Source organism: Pelodiscus sinensis, chromosome 20 (assembly GCF_049634645.1).
Source record: "Pelodiscus sinensis isolate JC-2024 chromosome 20, ASM4963464v1, whole genome shotgun sequence".
In the NCBI taxonomy this organism is placed as follows: domain Eukaryota; kingdom Metazoa; phylum Chordata; order Testudines; family Trionychidae; genus Pelodiscus; species Pelodiscus sinensis.
Window position 1 is genome coordinate 7,941,550 of NC_134730.1, and position 19,320 is coordinate 7,960,869.

The 19,320-nt window shown below is 45.7% G+C and overlaps 1 protein-coding gene across 7 annotated transcripts in view; it reads left to right on the plus strand.

Annotated features, from left to right (window-relative positions):
* TNRC6C (trinucleotide repeat containing adaptor 6C) overlaps positions 1-19,320 on the plus strand; it is a 344,243-nt gene that overhangs the window by 191,243 nt on the left and 133,680 nt on the right. For all 7 annotated transcript variants that reach the window (XM_075903558.1, XM_014573581.3, XM_075903557.1 and 4 more), the window contains one exon: positions 13,565-16,144. In XM_075903558.1, coding sequence (XP_075759673.1) covers positions 13,565-16,144 — 2,580 coding nt within the window. The remainder of the gene's footprint in view (positions 1-13,564; positions 16,145-19,320) is intronic.

Below are 19,320 nucleotides of genomic sequence, written 5' to 3' on the forward strand. Positions count from 1 at the left end.
TTGTTAGTGAATTTTAAAGACTCTTGCATTGGAGGAAAGGAGCTACATTTTAATGTCACAATACAGAAAATTAGAGTAACAGGCTTTTCCACTTGATTACTTAATTTTGATCTTGTTTTCTTTTTTTAATTGTTCTATTCAGTTCTCTTATCTCTTAATTATCTTTCCGCACTTCATGTTTTTCTAGCATAGTTTGGCAGCTCAAACGTTTATACAGTCACTTTTCTTTGGAATAAATTTTTAACACAATACTTTCAAGAATTCATTTTGGGACTTTAAATCTGAGAATAGTTGTTTGTTTGAAGGCACTCGAGAAGCCAATTTACAACAGTTTTTAAATTGTCCTGAAGCCCAAAACATAAGAATTGATAGAATTAGACAAAATCAGCTAATGTTAAACATATCTGACAACCTAATTAGTACTACTTGAATTGAGATTTTTCCCCTACTTTATACTTCTTAACAAAGAATGGTCCAACTCTGTTTTTTTTACTGAATAAAAATTAGACTACATTTGAGCTAAGCTTTTGAAATGCCTTTCTGGCAAGTTCTGTTTAATTGATTATTAACATTTATTGTAATGTTTTTAGAATTCCGTTGAGAATTCCAGTTGAATCACTACATTGAGCTACTTCTTATTTTGGGAGAGAAGTAGTTGTCCTTTTTTGACTTGCCTGATCAGGATACATAAAGTTTATCTGATTAGTACTGTGATTTAAAATCCTCACAAGGACTAATGACACTGGCTTTAATCATTGCTCGCAAAATAAACTGAGTGTTTATTATGTTGCTCAATAAAGAAATAAAACTTGCAATAAGATATTCTTATGAGAGGAGATTTTGTTTTTACCTTTCATTTTTTGGGTTGTGCGATTTGTTCTTTTGTTAAGAGAGAGAAAGCATTTTATAAATTGAACTTGAGCTGTTCAGTTTTTCTTTTTCTTTTTTAAAATATGCTAATGTACAACTTTCAAGAATCTGTGCTAGTCTCTAACATTTCATCCAATCTCCCTCCCCCAATATGTTTTGTAAATTAGCTTAATCTTCCATTATGGTTGAAATGTCTTAGGTGTAATTAGTTTGAACTGTGTGCTATGAACAAATTGAAAATTGGGAAATAATGTAGTATATTTTTTCTAGAATAGACTGAAAATCCAAAAAGAAATAGTTTATATGTTATATGATATCACTGAAGGGGGTTATAACTTTTGAGTAGACTGAATGATACATAGAAGGATCATTCTGCTTATTAAAATGAGTTAATGGATAAAAGAAGCTTTTTTGTGTGTCTTGCTCTTGTCGGAGTTCATATCTGTTATTTGTTGTCTTTTGAGTGCTGCCAAACTCAAAACTATGTGTTTGAATTGCTCAAGCTAATTATGGGCTATTGGAGCTAGGGATGTGAAATGTTAGCAAGTAAGCATCACCCTTAACAGGTGATGCTTACTTGGTCCAGTTAACTGGTGGGGGTCGGAGCAGCTCCCCTCCCACCCTTTCAGCGGTGGACCGCTCCAGCCCAGCTGGGCTGGTGGGGATGGCCTGCTTCAGCCCAAATGTATTGGAGAGATGCCCCCTTAATTGGTTAGCCGGTTAAGTAAACTTCACATTTAACTGTTTAACCAGTTACACTGGATTTTAACATTCCTAATTAGAGCCAAAAAAATGGCTTCTATTTTGAATAAGTAACTAAATCAAAGTTTTTAAAGTATACTTCACCTCACTACTTAGCGAAAAAAAATTGGTCTGTTATTTACCCCTTATAAGATGGATTGAATGATTAGTGATTATTGGTGACACTGTTTTCAAGTTATGCATTTTGGAGGTAAGTGGTTCTCAAGCTCTCCTAGGATGTATCTAAACTACAGGGTTTTTTTTTTTTTTTTCGAAAAAAGGCCACTTTTTTCGAAAAAACTTTCCTTGCATCTACACTGCTGCCGAATTCTTTCTAAAGTAAATTGAAAGAACCCAGCACTTTTTCGACCAGGGAAAAGGTTCATTTACGAGGAAAAACGCCTTTTTTTGAAAGTGCTCTTTCGAAAAAAGGCGGTATGTAATGCAAACTACTTTTTCGAAAGAGAGCATCCAGACTGCCTGGGTGCTCTCTTTCGAAAAAGCAGCTTGCTTTTTTGAAAGTACTAGTTGTCTAGACACTCTTTTTCAAAAGAGGCTTTTTCGAAAGTCTCTTTTGAAAAAGCCTCTTTCAAAAGAGGCTTGAAGTCTAGACATAGCCCTAGTGAACTGTTAATCTGAAGAGCAGAATGCTTGGTATTATCAGTCCTAGGCTGTTTCAGAACAGAAACTACTCATGGTGGACCCCCCCCCCGCACCGTCCCATTCTGGGATGTCGGGCGGAGCATCAGGAGCCCCGTCCCCTGAGCCTCCCTACGTTTGCCTGCCGGTACGCTCCCCCGGCGTCACACTGGAGAGCGTCGGCATGACTCGGCCCCGCCTGCTACATGGCAGGGCCACGTCACCCTTCCGCTCGGCCCCGGCCTCACTGAGCCGGTGGCCGGAACTACCCTGATCGGCTGTGGCGCCAACTTGTCTTCCTCGCTGCGGGGAAGAGAGGCTTCCCTCCCAGCAGTGTGGACCCCCGCGGGTCCGTCACACCCTCGCTTTAGATGTTTGTCGTCAGTTTGCAAGATAAATATGGAATCTTGAAAGCATATACATGAAATAGTAGCTGTTTTTCCAGGATTAAGATTGGTAATGTTCTTTTCAGTTTTGAGTCCTAACAATTTTACTTTTAAAACAAACTTTGACAATGCTTACAAAGAGCTTTAAGGGTATGTCTACACTAGCTCGTTAATTTGAGCTAGGTAGGCAAATGAGGCGACCAGAGTTGCAAATGAAGGCCGGGATTTAAATATCCCGGGCTTTATTTGCATGTTCCTATCCGGTCGCCATTTTGAAATTTCACTAGCCCGAACTCACTGCCACGCTGCTATACGCGGCAGTGAAACGTTAATTCGAATTAAGTCCTTAGTTTGAATTAACTGTTACTCTTCATTCCACTAAGGACTTAGTTTGAATTAACATTTCACTGCTGTGAGTAGCCGCACGGCAGTGAGTTCGATCTAGTGAAATTTCAAAATGGCGACTGGACGGGAACATGCAAATAAAGCCCGGGATATTTAAATCCCAGCCTTCATTTGCATCTCCAGTCGCCTCATTTGCCTACCTAGCTCGAATTAACAACCTAGTGTAGACATACCCTTATATTGTAAACTCGTTAATCCAGGGATTGTTTATCTTATATATGTGTACAGTACTGAGCAAAATGGGGGCCCAATCCTGATTTGGGGCTTTTGGGAACTATCAAAATATAAATACTTACAAAATAATAAAATAGGGTACGTCTACACTACAATGTTAATTCTAACTAACTTAGTTCGAATTAGTTACTTCGAACTAAGCTAATTCGAACTAACGGATCTAGACTAAAAAACTAGTTCGAATTAGCGTTTTGCTAATTCGAACTAGCATGTCCACACAGAGTGGACCCTGAACTGAGCTTAAGGATGGCCAGAAGCAGTGCCGGCAGGGCATCAGAGGAGGACTTAGAGCGTGGAGATGCTGCCTCAGGCTAGCCCAGGGCTGCGCTTACAGGGACCCGACCCCCACCCCGGACAGACAGTTCTCAGGGGTGCCCCGCTTGCAAACCAGTCCTGGCTTGGATTTCCCGGAGTACCCACACTGGGCACATCACACCACTCGGCCATCAGCCCAGCTGCACTTGCCGCAGGCTGCCATCTAGGGAGAGGGAGCAATTGGGGGGCTGCAGGAGAGCTTCCACCCCCAGAAGCCCACAGAGCCAGCCCAGTCCTCCCCATCGGGGGCTCGTGCCCCATTCCTCCCTCACCTCCTTCCACTTACCCTTCCCTAGCCCCTCTTCTTGATGTACAAAATAAAGATAACATGTGGACAAAACTAGAAACTCTGTTTATTTAACAAAACTCGGGGAAACTGGGAAAAGGAGGTGGGAGAGGGGAAGAGAGAGGGTGGGAGAGGGGAGGGGGAAAACTGGGAGGAGGGAGCTGAAAGGGGGAAGCAAGGGAAAGGAGGGGGTGGGGAAACTGAAGGATCAGGGGTGGGGGTCTCACCGGGCCAACCGCCTCCCAGCACGGTGAGGGAGGGGGCCTCGGCGTCCCCGGGGGGATGGGGTGGAGGGTGCGGAGGTTGAGGTGGGGGGTGTGGACATTGAGGAAGAGGTTGTGGGGGTTGAGGAGGGAGAGGTGGGAGGGGGAGCAGGAGTGGGAGGAGGGACAGCAGTTGGGGGGGCAGCAGGCGCAGGACCAGCACGGGGCACCATGCTCTGCAGCAGGAGCTGCAGGTTGGTGCTCAGCCCTCGGAGCTCAGCCAGCAGCTCGTGGCGGACCTGCAGGTCTTCCCTCATCCAGGCCTGTAGTGTGCGGTGCACGGCTTGTAGGGCCCCCAGGTGCTGGTCCCGGTACTCCTGCTCCGTGCTGGCGGTCCGGAGCAGGCCGCGGGTGCGGGAGCATGTCCCGGGCGGGGTAGTGCGCCCTGCACGAGCAGCTGGTGCAGCTGTAGAGAAAGAAGAGAAGTGGTCAGTTCTCCCTGGGGACGCAGAGGATGATGCCCAGCCCCCTCCCCAACTCCGCAATGTGAGGGTGACCATGTCCTGCACCGTCACAGCCGCTGTGCTTGTACAGAGGCCATGGTCAGAATGTCTGGCTCTCCCCGGGACTGGGAGCTGCCCCAAGACCGCACCCATGTCGCTGTGCCATGTATAGTGTGGCCGGGGCGGCGGGGGGGAGGGGGAGATGTCCCCTGCCTCCTTGTAGAGGAGACATGTGAAGGGAAAGCATCCTGCTGGGTCCTGCCCCGGGGTCGGGAGCATGTCACGTCTCTTTGCACAAGCATGTGCCTATTGGGCAATGGCCCCTAGGTGTCACGCAGCTGGAGCCACCTGCCCAAGGGTGTCTACGTGATCCATGGAAGGCATGGCCCACGCACGCGGTCTCTGGTCTCCCTCCCACCTCCCCCCCCCCCCCCGAACTACTTAATTCAAACTACTTACCCGGTACGGTCTCCCTGGACGACCCTGCTGGAACAGCTGGCGGTGGCCCCTCCGGTGCGTCCAGGTCAGGGCCCTCTGGTCCCGGCTCGATGTCCCCCGGGCTGGCACGGACCTCCCTGCCCCTCAAGAGTTGGTGGAGGACAGCGAAGTAGGGGCAGGTGGCAGCCCCTGCAGCGGCGCCGCCCCTTGTGGCCCTGGCGTACCCCTGCCGCAGCTGTTTCACCTTAATTCGCACCTGCTCCTGGGTGTGCCTGTGTCCCCTGCTGGCCATGGCAGCTGTTATGCGGCCGTAGACGGCCGCATTCCTCCTCCTAGTGCAGAGATCATGGACATTGGGGGCCTGCCCCCAAACCTCAATGAGGTCCATGACCTCCGCACTAGACCAGGAGGCCACGCGCCGTCTACGGCCCCTGGCTGGCCCCTGGGTGCTTAGGGACTGGGCAGGGGACGGCTCACTGCCACTGGCTACCTGGCTCATTGTGGGGCCACTGGCTCAGGGGCAGAGATTGCTGGCAGGGCTGGCTGACTCCAGTGCCGTCTGGCTAGAGTCTACCCCTTTAAGGGCCCGGGGCTGGGGGAGAGGAGAAGAGTTTTCCTGGTTGCGCCCAGAGAGGCCACCAGGGGGAACCTGGGAAGGGCTAGCCTCCCACTAGTTCGAACTAAAGGGCTACACAGCCCTTAGTTCAAACTAGTAAAATGAGGTTTACCTAGTTCGAACTAAGCGCTCCGTTAGTTCGACTTAAGTTCGAACTAACGGAGCGCTAGTGTAGCGCCTATGAAAGTTAGTTCGAACTAACGTCCATTAGTTCGAACTAACTTTGTAGTGTAGACATACCCATACTGATTAATAGAATTCATAGTAAAGTTTTTACATTTGTTTTGCAAATTAGGCAGATCTAACCCATTCTATCATTGGTTCCAATCAGTTTGGCTCTTTCTCTCTGTTGTGATGTACGAATCCCTGATGGTGTTCTCCAACATGTGTGTGATCCAAATAATTCCATTTTATACATCCATTCTGTATCAGTCTTCAAAGCTAAAGTCATTTCCCATACTCCCATCCAGAGTAGTGGAGCTATTTTTTAAAATCCTTTCATTTCAAAGGCAGATGATGCTCTGGATAAACTCGAGATTAGGTCTACCCGGTGATCCTTTATAAGTTTCCTCCAGGCTTAAGAGTTCATGTGTGTCTTCATTCTGATACTTCTGCTAACAAGGACAGAGATCCATTGTGATTTTTGGTACACCTAATCTGGAGTTCACCAGATCTGATTCTCTGTCCAATTGGCTCTTTTGTTGTAATATTATGTTTACATTGTTAACTTAGGGTATGTCTACACTAGCCACCCTAGTTCGAATCAGGGTGACTAATGTAGTCATTCGAACTTGCAAATGAAGCCCGGGATTTAAATATCCTGGGCTTTATTTGCATATTCCCGGGAGCCGCCATTTTTAAATGCTCGGTAGTTTGAACTACCTGCCCGCGGCTACACGCGGTATGGGCTAGGTAGTTCGAATTAAAGCTCTTAATTCAACTTCTGTTACTCCTCATTGCAGGTATAAGAGGAATATAAGATCTGATAAAACTATATACAAACATACTATTAGTCTCATAACGTATGACAGTTTTGGGACACATTTAAGTAGTTGCCAGGCAATCTCCAAAGCATGTTTTATGGATATCTCAGTGTCACGGGATGTCCCACCCCGCACAGTTCGGCCCTGGGGCTGAGCCTTTACACTCACAGGCCCTGAGACCTAGTCTATTACAATTGCAGGCCCTAGGACCTAGTTCATCACAGTCGCAGGCCCTAGGACCTAGTCCATTACAATCATAAGCCCTGAGGCCTAGTCCGAGGCAAACTCAGGCCCTGAGGCCTAGTCTGAGGCAAACGCAGGCCCTGAGGCCTAGTCCAAACTCTGAGAGGATGGGGTAGGGGGCCCCAGGCCCTCCCTTTCCACCGGGCCCCAACCCAGGGCCCTATTAGTGGTGGGTGGTTCCCACCACTGGCTCAGCGGGGAGTCCTCCCCGAAACACGCCAAGCCCACCGGGGGGTTCCCTGCCCCCTGCCCTGGGTTGCTTCCTACCCCAGTCCCCTGGCCGACAGAGACCACACCTGCAGGCGCGGTGCTCGTGGTGGCCATGATGTTGGCAGGCCCGAAGTCTGTGACAGCAGCGTCAGGGTTGTCCACCGTGGCTGGGTGGGCTGCCCCCGTGGTCGGCGTTGCGGGTGTGCTCGGCCCAGGGACTGTAGCGGTGGAGGCAGCAGGCCCTGCGGCTCCTGCTCCGGCGGCTGGTCCAGTGGCTCTTGCTCTTGCAGCCCCTTGATAACCTATTTCAGTTATTAATTGTACTTCTAGTTCAAAAGTTTTTCCTAATATCTAACCTAATCTCCTTATTACTTCTTGCCCTACCTTCAATAGACATAGAAAATAATTCTTAAGTGTCCTCTATAAATATATGAAGATTGTTACTATGTTTAGGGTTGCCAGGTGTCTGGTTTTCAACTGGACAGTCCGGTATTTGAGTTTTCTTTCCGGAAAACAAATTGAGAAAATACTGGACATATAAATATCTGGTATTTTCTAATTAAGTAAATTTTATTATTATTGTGAGTATCAGTACGTAGTTGTGTACTGCCTGGCTGGTAGACACACTCACACTGCATGAGCGTGTCTACAAGCCAGGCAGTATGCAACTACACAGAGGAGAGGTGGGGGTGGGGCCGGGCAGGATGGAATCCCCAGGGCCGGAGTTGCTCATATGCCCCGCCGGGACCATGCGTGGGACAGGCAGCACCCTGGGATCTGCGTACACCCGGGCCAGCCCCACTCCCCGCTGGCCGGTTTCCCCCCAGCTCCCCTGACCCCCTCTCGGCCAGCCCCAATCCCTGCTGTCCAGTTCCCCCTCGGCTAGCCCCACTCCCCCCAACCTCTTCCCAGCCAGCCCTGCTTTCTGCCGGCCAGTTCCCTTCCCCACCCCCCAGTCTTCCTCGGCCAGCCCCGCTCCCCCCATCCCCTTCCTGGCAAACCCCGCTCCCCGCCGTCCAGTTCCTTCCCCCGATCTCTCCTGGCAAGCCACGCTCCTCCTGACCTTCTCTGGGCCAGCCCCGCTCCCCGCCGGCCACATCTCTCCCAGCCATCCCTGTTTCCCCCCCACCCCCAGTCCCCACCCAGCCAGCCCTGCTTTCTGTTGGCCGTTCCCCCCCCCCTTCCCGCCCCCATCTCCCGTGGCCAGCCCCACTCCCCCGACCAGCCCCACTCCCCTTCCGGCCAGTCTCCACCACCATCTGAGATCAAGCATGTCCAGTATTTTTTTGAAATCATCTGGTAACCCTAATTACGTTTGCCGTAAGTCTTTTCTCAAGACTGAATACACTGAGGGTTTTTTTTCAAGTGTTCGTAATAAATCATTAGTATCAGCTGGGTAGCCGTGTTAGTCTGAATCTGCATAAACAACGAGAAGTCCTATGGCACCTTATAAACTAACAGATTTATTGGAGCATAAGCTTTTGTGTGCAAAGACCCACTGTGTCAGATGTATGTAGTTTCTCTTGATTGGTACTCTTTTCATGTGCCTGTATATTTATACTTGCCTCTGGAATTTCCACTACATGCATCTGACAAAGTAGGTCTTTGCCCATGAAAGCTTATGTTCCAATAAATCTGTTAATCTATTATAAGGTGTCATAGGACTTCTCGTTGCTAATAAATCACATTTCCCAATTTTTTTCTCACTTTTGTTACTGTCCTCTTGAATCTTTCCAATTTGCCTACATCTTTCTTAAAGAAAGATGGCACCTAAAACTGGACACAATATTCCAGACAAAGCTTCATTAGCAAGCAGAGCTGAACAATTATTTCATGGCTTCCATAATATCATCCTGTTAATACACCCCTCAATTATATTGGCCTTTTTCGTAAGTGCCTTACATTGTTGGATAGTAGTTATTCTTGGCAAAAAAAAATATTTTTATAAATTCAGCAGCTCAAACCAGTGTTTATTTGTAAGCATTTTAAAAAGATTTGTATTAATTTAAATTTTCACAATTGCCTCATTTTGAGTTTTAAGCATGTTTTCAATTCTTATCTATTTACATTTTCACAGAAAATATTAGTTGGTGAATGGGGGAGGAGGGTGAAGTGTCAGATAATTTAATGATGGTGGATGTTGAGATTCAAAAAGTTAAAGCTTTATAAACTGTTAAAACACAAATTTCAACATCATGTGCCAAAATATAAAAAAAATGCCTTAAATCAAACTAATACATTCTACAGCAGTATTTTTCTTTGTTTGTGTGGCAAATGATGGAAAGAGTACCATTAAATCAGGAGTCTCAAACTAATGGCCTGTGGTTGGAGCATATTCTCAGTCCTGCACAGGAGACTCAGCAGTTGGAGTGGGGAGGGCATGCCAGCCCACACCAGTGTTCTCCTCCTCTCCCGTAATCCCCAACAGTGGGTCCTTTGGGGATCAAGATGCAATTGGGGGGAGAAGCCAGGATGGTGGTGGGAAGGGACGAGGCTTAGGGGATGGATACAACCCCTCTGGGCCGCTGGGTCTCTTGGACTGGATTATGAATATGCTCTGGCCCATAGGTGGCCCACGTGCCATGTGTTGGAGACCCTTGAATTAAATTGAGTATATGATCCTGAGCATAGCAGTGAATCAGCGACACTGATTTATTCAAAAAGGGAATGATCATTGCAGTTGTGCTTTAACTGCTGTGGTAAACCTTTTCTCGGTCTTGATAAGTTGTAAAAGGTTGCTAGGCAAAATGGTGCTTACTAATAGAGCATTTGGCTTTTTTCTGTTGGCTCTGTACCACTCTATATTCTGACTGGTGAATGGTGTCTCAGTCAGCATTATGTTTCATTTTATCATTGCAAATTAAATATTATACACCATTGCCTTTTTGAATCAGCGTGTTAAAAAGAAAATAGGGTAGAACATGTATACTGGTGTATACCTTCGTTAAACCTTAGATTTTGCAATTTAAAAGTTAACCTGTTTAGAGATTATGATGAATAGTAATGATATAAATTAGGGCTGTTAAGCAATTAAAATTAGTAATGTTTAATAGCACTGTTAACTGAATATCATTTATTTAAATTTTGTGAACATGTTACACGTGTAACTGAAATCAATAGATTCGAACAACTCGCTTTATATTTATTTTATTACAGATATTTGCACTGTAAAAAGAAAAGAAATAGTATTTTTCAATTCATATAACACAAATATTCTATTGTTCAATCTCTTTGTGAAAGTTGAACTTTAAAATGTAGAATTATGTACAAAAAACTGCATTCAAAAATAAAACAATGTAAATCTTGAGCTACAAGTCCACTCAGTACTATTTCTTGTTCAGCCAATAGCTCAGATAATTTTGTTCAGATTTGCAGGAAATAATGCTGCCTGCTTCTTGTTCACAATATAAAACTGAAAGTGAAAACATGCATACAGATGGCATTTTTGTAGCCTGCATCACAAAATATTTATATGCCACATGCACTGAAGATTCATATGTCCACTCATACTTCAGTCACCATTTCAGAGAACATGTGTCTATGCTAATGATGGGTTCTGCTCCATAATAATCCAAAGCAATGTGTGGCAGCACAAGTTCATTTTCATCATCTGGGTCAGATGCTACCAGGAGAAGGTTGATATTTCTTTTAGATGGTTCAGATTCTGTGGCTTCAGCATTGAAGCATTGCTCTTCTGAAAACATGCTGTACACTTAAACCTCTCAAATTTTGGAAGGTGCTTCAGATTCTTAAATCTTTAGAAATTTCACATTGGTACTTTCTTTGCCTTTTGCAGCAAAATGGACATGTGCTGGGTCATCATCAGAGACTACTATAACAGTGTTTCTCAGACTTTTTTATAAAGTACCCTTTTTCAAAAAAAATTATAAGTACCCCCAAAACCTACAGTTTTCAGACACACAATTTTTTTTCTACCATTGTAACACATTTGTTTAAACAATTTAATTGTAGCTGGGCGGGCAATGACATTTTTGGCTGTAAAAGGTAAAAAAAATAATAAAGCACTGTAAAACTTAAAACAAAAATTCAGTTTTCTCCAAATTTCAGTTTGTTGACATACCCTCCAAACTTTTCTTGAGTACCCCTAAGGGTACTCATTCCACTAGTTGAGAAACATATGGCAGAAATATATGGCAGAATATGGGTAAAACAGAGTGAAACACACATAATCCTCTTTTCAAAGAGATCATTCATAAATTTCATTAACACTTTTAATGAGCACCATCAGCAAGGAAGCATGTCCTCCAGAATGGTGGTCAAAGCATGAAGGGATATACCAGTGGTTCTCAAACTGTGGTCCCCGGACCACTAGTGATTCACAGCACCATTCCAGGTGGTCCGCAGCTCGAGCTCAGCTCTCCCCTTCCACCCTCCTTCCCTCCCTTCCCCACAGCAAGTGAGAGCCCCCAATGCCTAGACCTACCATGCTCCTGTACTGCCCCCTACCAAGACCCCGCACCCCAACCTTTTCCTGCACCCTCCCCCCTGGCCAGACACCATACCCCCAGTTTCCTCCTGCCCCCTTCCCTCTGGCCAGACACCTTACCCCCATCCTGCTCATGCACCCTTCTCCTTCCCTACACTGCACCTTCCCTTGCTCTTGTCCCCTCCCCTCTGGCCAGACACCCTACTTCCAGCCTGCTCCTGTATCCCACCTCCCGCCCAGACCCAACACCCTCACTCCCTTCTGCCCAGACAAACCCTCACTCCCTTCTGCATCCCACCTCCCACCCAGATTCTGCTCTCTCACCCCATCCCACTCACTTGGCAGCCCTGTCCCGTACACAGAACCCCTCATTTTTGTTCCCTCCCCAGAGCTTGGGGAGCCCACTAAATCCACTAACCTCAAAACCCCGGAAGAGTAAATCCAGCCCATGGGAAGCCCTGCCACACGCAGCTGCAGCACCACAGGAGTGAGGTGTCTTGGGGGGCACATCAGTGAGGGTTGGGGGGTTTTGGAGGGTTTTTTTTGCTTCTCACTTGTGTGGTCCCCAACTGATTTTTCTGTCAGTCAGTGGCCCCCAATCCAAAACAGGTTCCCCACCCTTGCCACAAATAAAGACAACATTGAAACCTTTGTATTGGACATAAATTAATATTTTACTTTATTTAAAATGGAGTTTGATAAACTAACATGAGAAAGTTAAAGCATGTAATCTGTTTAATAATAATATTTCCTTTCTTACTGGTTAAATTAAACTGTTCTCCCCTAGCTGCAGCACTAGCAAAATGCCATGAGCGTAATTATGTAATTAACGGCAAGTTTACATTAGCAACTGGTGGTCCACAGAAAGGTTTGCATTGAGCCAGGTGGACTACAGGCCAAAAAGTTTGAGAACCACTGACTTATATGTTGGAGGAGTGTTGGGGGGAATGGGACAAGAGGATCTGGAGCTGAAAAGGCTGGTGCTGCATTTTAAGGATAAGTACAAAGATGCCATTTATTTTCTTGGTTTTCTAAAACAAATTGGACTGTAATTGCCAGTTGAAATAATATTCATGTATTAGGGATGTAAAAGCTCATTTAATAAGTTAATCAGTTAAACTTTATGTTTAGCTGGTTAACTACTAAAATAGAGTGGAGGGGGCCTTTCCAGCTATAGCACAACAGGCAGCTCAGGCCAAGACCAGCATAGTCCTGAAGTCACTCCAATGTGGATTGTTTATTTCTGGTGCAGAAATACTGTGACCAAGAGACCAAAATTTTAAAATTTGTAAGGTTTTATTTTTGGAAGCCCCATCAATAGAGACATTTAAAATCAAACCAGGTCAAGCTTTAGGGTGTCTGAAACAGCCCCAGCTTGTAGGACACCCAAGCCCACCATGAACAGAGACTACTCTAGTATCTGGATCAACCCCTATCTGAGCAGTCTCCTGCCTGCCCCACCAGTTAACCTTAACCAGTTAATCAGTCAAACCTTCACATCCTTACTAAGGACCATCCTGCATTGGTAAACAGATAGTTTAGATGTCCTAATCTAATAGTTTTCTTCTCAAAGCTACTTTTTTTTATTCTTTACAGGTGTACTCTGCCTAAGTATAACATATTTGTTGTCTTTAATCAATTTGTTTTTCACTAATTTCAATTTCTACTGGTATCCTGAAAGACACAAAATATTTATCACTTCTGGTCAGTTCTGAAACAAAACTTTCCAGTTTAAAAATTTTGTCAAATTTACAGAAAATGTTAAATATGAACTTGATAATTTAAAAGATACATTTATGATTAAACTCCTTTTATAACATCATAATAGAAATACTTTTAAAAAACAGAAATACATAATGTATTCACTGTGGTGCATAGAACCATTTTATATACTTGTAAAAATAGTGTATCCCTTGGTTTCATTGTAATTTGGAATTCATTTAGAGCATGGTTTCATAACTGAGAAAGTAAAATGTATTTACTAATGTTCTTTTGACAGAATGTGGGTGGCAGACTAATTCTGACTTTTGTTTAATTCTTTTCAGATCTTAGTCATAGTGGTTTGGGAGACCATTATGAAAATTCCCACTGGGGACAGCAGCCCAATTTCAGAAGTGAAGCCAGCTGCAGCTGGGATAAAGTGATAATAGACAGGACTGACAAGGAGGCGTGGCCTTCCATTACAGGAACTGAGACTGAATCTGCTTCAGAATGTACTACAGAAACTGACTCTGCCTCCAACTGTGGCTCAGAGAACAGTAGCATGGCTACAGGGAGTGCCCCAGGCAACTTCACTGGACATACAAAGAAAACTAATGGCAATAATGGCGCCAATGGAGCACTCATCCAAAGCACTTCTAACCAGAGTGCCCTTGGAGCTGGTGGAGCAAACGGTAATGGAAACTCAGCCAGAGTGTGGGGTGTGGCCACTGGCTCTACCTCTGGCCTAGCTTACTGCTCTGCCAGTGGTGGGGATGCAAAGATGGACAACATGATTGCAGATGGTAGAAGTCAAAACTGCTGGGGTGCTTCCAACTCAAATGCTGGCATTAATCTTAACCTTAATCCTAATGCCAATCCAGCTGCCTGGCCTGTACTTGGACATGAAGGAACTGTGGGAGCAGGCAACACTTCCAGTATTTGCAGTCCAGTCAGTGCCATCGGTCAGAATATGGGCAACCAGAATGGTAACCCAACAGGCACCTTAGGTGCTTGGGGAAACTTGCTGCCGCAAGAGAGCACAGAACCACAAACGTCCACTTCTCAGAATGTGTCTTTCAGCGTACAACCTCAGAACCTTAACACTGATGGACCAAATAACACTAATCCCGTGAACTCTTCACCAAACCCTATCAATGCAATGCAGACTAATGGACTGCCAAACTGGGGGATGGCTGTTAGTATGGGGGCCATCATCTCTCCCCACCTGCAAGGCCTTCCTGGTGCTAATGGAACATCAGTTTCTCAAGTCAGTGGGGGCAGTGGTGAAGGAATGAGCAGTTCAGTATGGGGAATATCCCCAGGTAATCCTGCCACAGGAAACAGCAATTCTGGGTTCAGTCAGGGGAATGGAGACACTGTGAACTCAGCATTAAGTGCTAAACAGAATGGATCTAGCAGCACTGTGCAAAAGGAAGGAAATGGAGCAAGTGCATGGGATTCAGGACCTCCTGCTGGTCCTGGGATACTGGCATGGGGCAGAGGCAGTGGCAATAGTAGTGTTGGTAATACGCATTCTGGAGCTTGGGGCCACCCCAACCGTAACATCAGTAATGGCGTTAATGGTGAATGGGGCAAGCTCCCAAACCAGCATTCCAATAGTGACATCAACGGTAAAGCAGGGTGGGATAGCTCTAGTGTTGCCAGCCAGAATCCTGCCATGCAGCAGGGCAATGAACAAATAAACTCTTGGGCCAAAGCTGCAGCATTGGTCACCACACCTAGTGAAGAAAGTAATGACAGTGGGGGAGGTCAAAATGAGGGCAGCATTGGGAGAGAAGGATCAGGAGAGGCCCGAAGAAGAGACAAAGGGGTGATAGACCAAGGGCAGGTCCAGTTGCCAAGGAATGACCTTGATCCAAGAGTTCTGTCTAATACTGGGTGGGGACAGACTCCTGTAAAGCAAAACACTGCCTGGGAATTTGAAGAATCCCCGAGGTCTGAACGAAAGAATGACAATGGAACAGAGGCCTGGGGTTGTACAACTTCTCAGTCTTCAAACTCAGGGGGGAAGAATGATGGGTCCATCGTGAACAGTACAAATACCTCTTCAGTATCTGGGTGGGTTAACTCTCCACCTACAGCTGTTCCAACAAATACAGGTTGGGGAGACAACAATAACAAAGCGCCAAATGGCCCAGGGGGATGGGGAGAATCGGCCAGCTCTACTGCTGTCAATGCTGCTGCTACTGCTGCCAAAAGTGGCCATGCTTGGAGTGGGACCGCAAATCAGGATGACAAATCACCTACATGGGGTGAACCTCAGAAACCCAAATCTCAAAACTGGGGAGATGGACAGAAATCAAATTCAGGCTGGACTTCAGGAAGTGGAGATTGGACGGAGTCATCTGTCCCTGGACACTTGGCTGAGGGAAAGAAGAATGGATCTGGTTGGGATGGTGACAATAGAGCAGGGCCAGGTTGGAATGATACTACAAGGTCTGGGACCAGTGGATGGGGAAATGGCACAAACACCAAGACTAGTACAAGTTGGGGAGAGTCTCTGAAACCTAGCCCTCAACAGAATTGGGCTAGTAAGCCCCCAGATAACAGTGTGAATAACTGGGGAGGAGCAGCTTCTGTAAAACAGACTGGATCAGGATGGGTTGGTGGGCCAGTGCTACCCAAACAAAAAGATAGCAGTGAGGCAACTGGCTGGGAAGAGCCTTCTCCGCCATCCATTCGTCGTAAGATGGAAATTGATGATGGTACCTCGGCATGGGGTGATCCAAACTACAACAACAACAAAACTGTAAACATGTGGGATAGAAACAATCCTGTAATTCAGAGCAGTACCGCAACCAATACCACCACTAGTACCACCATTATCAACACACATATGGCTGAACCTCAGCCATCACACCAGTCAAGTGCCCAGCCGAACCGGTCCCCACTGCTTGGTCCAGGTATGGAACAAATATCATTTTCTTTTTAAAACGGAAGTAGGACTCTGTGGAAATGAGTCTTTTATTACTAATGGAGATCTAATGTCTTTTAAGATATATATATTAATTCCAATACTGAAGAGTGATTTTAAATGTTTAAATGTGAATAATGTTATAAAATGAGATCTGTTGACATTTCCTATTCATTCAGATTTTGTGTGATTTAAGAATTAGTTCAATTGTTCAGGTACTTTTTTTAATTTAGAGCATAATCCAGTTGTGTGGGTTGTCTTTACTGAAATGAAATTTAAAGTACTGCAGTCCCACCTGCAGGAACCTCTACCCACCCCCCACCCCCGTTGACCTCTTTTTGCAGCTGAAAAATTTCTGATCTGAGGGATGTTGTGTAAAATTCATAAATAGGTCAGCAAGATCCAGGAATGAAAAGAGGTAGGGTCCTGGTGCAGGTCTTCTGGGCTTCGTAGCTCAGGAACCTCCAGCCAGGTAAGCACTCTCTCCAGAAATTCATCCAGTTGTGGACCCAGCAGCCCAAGCCGGTTCTCAGCTTTCCTTGGTTCCACCTCTTTGCTGAGGTATGCAAGGCAGGCTTCTGGCCCCTCTCCCTCTGGTTGCTGGGGCCTGACTGGCCTCTCTGGCAGGCCTTTTATGTCCCTAGTGCTACCTCCTGGCTTTCGGTCAGGTAGGTTCCTGGGGCCAGGTGCTGCCCACCAAGGCTCTGGGAGAGGCTCCTTCCCCTCTGCATGGGTGACCACTCAGTGCCTGGCTCCAGGAGAAGGCATGGACAGGTTGACTGGAGTTCTACTGCCTTGACCAGACCTACACTGTCTCGGGCTGCACCATCTTCGATAATTTGTATCTAGTCTGGGATGTCTTGGAGCTGAGGTGTTGAACATAAGAACGGCCATGCTGGGTCAGACCAAAGGTCCATCCAGCCTAGTACCCTGTCTGCCGACAGTGGCCAATGCCAAGTGCCCCAGAGGGAGTGAATCATAGAACCATAGGGCTGGAAGAGACCTCAGAAGGTCATCAAGTCCAGCCCCCTGCTCGAGGCAGGACCAATCCCAACTAAATCAACCCAGCCAGGGATTTGTCAAGCCGAGACTTAAACACCTCTAGGGATGGAGACTCCACTACTTCCCTAGGTAACCCATTCCAGTGCTTTACCACCCTCCTCTAGTAAAATTGCTTTTCCTAATATCCAACCTGGATCTCTCCCACCTCTTGAGACCACTGTTCCTTGTTCTGCCATCCCTCACTACTGAGAACAGCCTTTCTCCATCCTCTTTGGAACCTCCCTTCAAGAAGTTGAAGGCTGCTATCAAATCCCCCCTCATTCTTCGCTTCTGCAGACTAAACAGACCCAACTCCTTCAGCCTCTCCTCATAGGTCATACGCTCCCAGCCCCCTAATCATTTTGTTCACCCTCCATTGGACCTTCTCCAGTGTATCCACATCCTTTTTATAGTGGGGGGCCCAGAACTGGACACATTACTCCAGATGTGGCCTCACAAGAGCCGAATAAAGGGGAATAATCACATCTTTGGATCTGCTGGCAATGCTCCTCCTAATGCAACCTAATGTGTCATTAGCCTTCTTGGCTACAAGGGCACACTGTTGACTCATATCCAGCTTCTCATCCACTATAATCCCCAGATCCTTTTCTGCAGAACTACTACTTAGCTGGTTGGTCCCCAGCCTGTAACAATGCTTAGTATTCTTCCATCCCAAGTTCAGGACTCTGCACTTGTCCTTGTTGAACCTCATCAGATTTCTTGTGGCCCAATCCTCCAAGTCTCAGAGGGGTTAGTCTGTGACTCCATACTTTTGCAGGGGAGGTGTGTGTGTTTTATATATATATAAATCTCCCTAGCTCTGATTTCCACCACGTGCATTTGATGAAGTAATTTTTACCCATGAAAGCTTATGCCTTACTAAATCTGTTAGGGCATGTCTACACAGCAGGGCAAAAGTTGAATTAAGATATGCAACTTCAGCTGTGTCAATTACATAGCTGAAGTCGAAATAGCTTAATTCGGCTTTTTGGCACTGTCTACATAGTAGGAAGTTGAAGAAAGAACACTCTTCCTCCGACTTCCCTTACTCCGCATGAAATGAGGGTTACAGGAGTCGGAGTAAGAAGTCCTCCATCTTGACATTATTTAAAAATAACGCTGCTGTGTAGACATGCCCTAAGGTGTCACAGGACACCTCGTTCTTTTTTTTTAAGAAAAGAACATTGTTTGCCATAGTTCCATCCAGTAGCTCTCCTAAATAAAATCTCCAAATGGAATTAAGAATGAAACAATATTTTATTGAGAGTTTAAAGAAAGGGAGTTAGGACATAAACTTACCATAAGAGCCTTCATCTCCGTACAAATACTACAGAAACCTTGCCAGTTGGGTTGAAGTTTAGTAGCAAAAGTTTTTAAATGCTATCTGGATTTCTAGCATGACAGGGCACAAAAAGACTCCCACAATCTCCATCTCTGTTAGCTTCATATCTTGGTCAGATATCAATAGCATTTGACAGTGGAAAAGCCCCCAGCTTTACTTCTTGGCTGTGTCTAGACTGGCAAGTTTTTCAAACTTGCCAGCTGTCTACACTGGCCGCTTGAATTTCCGCAAGAACACTGACTTCCTACTGTCTGAAATCAGTGCTTCTTGCGGAAATACTATGCTGCTCCCGTTCGGGCAAAAGTCCCTTTTGCACAAAGCTTTTGCGCAAAAGGGCCAGTGTAGACAGCTCAGATTTGTTTTGCACAAAAAAGCCCTGATCGCGAAAGTGCTTTTGCAGAAAAGCATCCATGCCAGTCCAGATGCGCTTTTCCGCAAATGCTTTTAATGGAAAACTTTTCCGTTAAAAGCATTTGCGGAAAATTATGCCAGTCTAGACGTAGCCGTTCTGTTTTTGAAATCCAAGCATAAAAAAAATCTCATCTATAATTCTTCCTGGTCCTGACATCTTTTCCCTTTTTGTAGTGTCGTAGCTACTATTTGTTTCCCTAACATTGCTCAGTCAATGTATCTAAGACTAGTTTGGACCAAGTTCTGATGGGCAAGTTGAAAAGCTGTGCATTCAGAGTACAATTTACTCACATTCAAAATATGAATTAGAAATTGAGATAACCAATAGAATTAAAACTGGGCCAGTGGTCCTTATCCCAGAATTTATGATA